Here is a 2,604-nt window from a genome sequence, read left to right as displayed (position 1 = left end):
CTCTCGGCTCCCAGACCCCGCGCGTTCGGGCGCCGGAGCGGGTGTCTCGGGCCAGGTCCGGATGGCCGCGGAGGCGGCGTGCGGCGGACGCCGGGAGTCTGGGGACCCGCCTCGCCCCCGGGCTTTCAGGGCGCTTCCCGCATCGGGCCGGTTCCGCGTGGAGCTGGAGGGCGTGGGCGACGCCTCACTTCTAGTTGTACGTTCTGGGAAATACCTGATGGAACAACATTCTAAGACGGATAGAGCCAAGAAGTCTTCCGGGGGCTAAGCAGTTCTTTTACCCCCTCGCTGTATGAGGGGCCTCCAGCGCCGTAGTAACCTAGGGTTACAAGGTACTCGGTGGACGAACCGGTGCGCGGGATTGAGCCCCGGGGCGTCCAGGTTGTTGAACCGCAGTTTCGGCGCCCGGAGTGTGCCAAAGGAAGCTCATCGCTAGATTCTTGCCGAGTTCCGCTGGGTGCGCTTCGCACGGTGCAGATGGCCAGGTGCTCTGGTAGAGCGCTGCAAGCGGCTAATTTGAGTCCGAAAACCTGGTTTGTGATTTCTGACGAACTAACGTCACAGTCTGCTTTGTTTCCCTGCAGTGGAACCCGGCTATAAGTTAACCGATGCATTCATGAATTAGGCACACTTTGCCTAGTTTAAGTGGTTTTCGTGTGTCCATCCCTTTACATTTTCATTTTCTTGTATTTCTGAACACGCAGTGTCTAATCTAACCCTATAAACTTTAATATTGGATTTTTTTAATCTTAGAGTTGTGATATGTAACTTGGCCCACACCAAGTTTTTTGTAAGGCAGCTGTGACTTAATTTTTTAAAACAATGCAAGGCACACCAAATAACACCGGGAGCCACAGTTACACCCTGACGTACGTATTGACCTGTTGAGAACTGGAGTTTTTCCCCCAAAGCTTGCTGGGACTGGTAAACGAAGGTAGTTCTTTTGTTGTAAAAGAAGAGGCATCATTTATTGAAAGGGGAGGCAGGTTATCCATAGTCCTTCTCTTTCCATTATTTACTCCGGAGTGTTGCTTTGTTGAGAATCAGTGGAGAAAGTGAACGAACCTGCAATAGTAGAATTGCCTGACTTTCACGAAACAAAGGCATAGTAATAATTTTAAAGCATTGTTTTTCTAGTTGGTCTTGAGTTTTATGTGAAACAATGGTAACCTTTTCCTGCCAATTTGGAAAAATTTACAGATTAGCCACAATGGCTGAAAATGGTGATAATGAAAAAATGGCTGCTCTGGAGGCCAAAATCTGTCATCAAATTGAGGTATGATTCTTGTGCTATTAAAGTGTAAAAACAAGTTCTTTGACATTTAGGGGCCTCAGAACAAGTAACAAAGAACATTTACTTTCAGTATGTAGACCTATTAAACATTAGGCTTATCTTCTTAGAATTAGAAGAGGTATGAACACTTAGTTTCTTAGTCCAAAAAATGAGGATATTAGAGTACCTTTCTCATAGCATGATTTGGAGAAATAAATTAGTTAATAAGATGTAAAACACTTAGAAGAATGTTCTGCACATAATGGAGTAACATAAAAACCCATACTAAGTGCTTTTCCCGTGAAGATCCTAGCAGTTTATTCTTCCCAGTTCTTGGCTACTGTGAGTTTGAGTATCTATTTTAAAAGCTGTCTTAGTATTAAAAAAAAAATGTAGGTGTTATGTTTAGGGTGAAGTTCTACAGTATTAGTAACAATTACGTGGGGGAAATTATCCCTAAACTGACATTCTGAGGAACAATAACTTTTTTTTACATCTTTGAACTATTTAACTTACACAACTCTTTGCCACTTAACTTCCAACCTTTTTTGTATTCGTCTCTTTATAATTGTGGAGAAAATGATAGAGTATTTTTGTTAATACTTAGGACAATGTAAAGATTATATAGAAAAGATTAATAAAGCCCCACCACAACCTGAAGCTCTCAGATCCCACCTTTTTGGCAAGAGAGTGGGTTGAGAGAGGCTCTCACTGTGTCCTCTAGGCTTGCCTCAGACGCATCAATCCTCTGTGAGACCCTCAGCCTCACAAGTGCTGGGATTACAGACCTGTGCCATCGCACCCAGCAGATCCCACCCTTCTGAGTAATCAAGGTTAAGAGCCTTGTAACACTTTGCTCTGTGCTCATACTAACATATTTTTTAATGGGCACTGTTTTGTTTTGTTTTGTTTTGTTTTGTTTTTTGAGACAGGGTCTTGCAGTGTAGTTTAGGCTGGCCTGGAATTTGTGGCAGTTTTCCTACCTCAGCCTCCTGAGTGCTAGAGATTATAGGCATGCACCCTCACCCTTGGCTTCTGGGTGTTATGTTTTAGAGCAGTGTCAGGATCACAGCATAATTGTATGAAGACAGAGATTTCTTAAACATTCCCCACCAGAGTGGTACATACCTAATAGAATTTTTTATTTCCTTCCCTTTCCCTTACCAAATATGGGCTATGTTTTGGGAGAAGCGAAGTTTTGTGTCATCAGTGATTGTCCATTCTCCTTAGCATGTAGGATCTTTCTGATTTTTATTCATAATAGTTCTGTGCATGTATGGATGTTTTTTGGGGGGTTGGTTTTTGTTTGTGGTTTTTTTTTTTTTTTTTTT

The 2,604-nt window shown here is 43.0% G+C and overlaps 1 protein-coding gene across 1 annotated transcript in view; it reads left to right on the top strand.

Annotated features, from left to right (window-relative positions):
• The window catches only part of Ssb (Sjogren syndrome antigen B (autoantigen La)), a gene marked incomplete in the record, with an annotated part of 8,708 nt that overhangs the window by 399 nt on the left and 5,705 nt on the right, over nt 1–2,604 (top strand). The window contains 1 exon segment of the mRNA XM_013518786.1: nt 1,201–1,276. Within this exon segment, the coding sequence (XP_013374240.1) occupies nt 1,211–1,276 (66 nt within the window).

Source organism: Chinchilla lanigera, unplaced genomic scaffold, assembly GCF_000276665.1.
Source record: "Chinchilla lanigera isolate Chin_1 unplaced genomic scaffold, ChiLan1.0 scaffold00048, whole genome shotgun sequence".
Classification (NCBI taxonomy): Eukaryota; Metazoa; Chordata; class Mammalia; order Rodentia; family Chinchillidae; genus Chinchilla; species Chinchilla lanigera.
The sequence above is the reverse complement of the archived record's forward strand: the minus strand, read 5'-3'. Positions and strand labels throughout refer to the sequence as shown.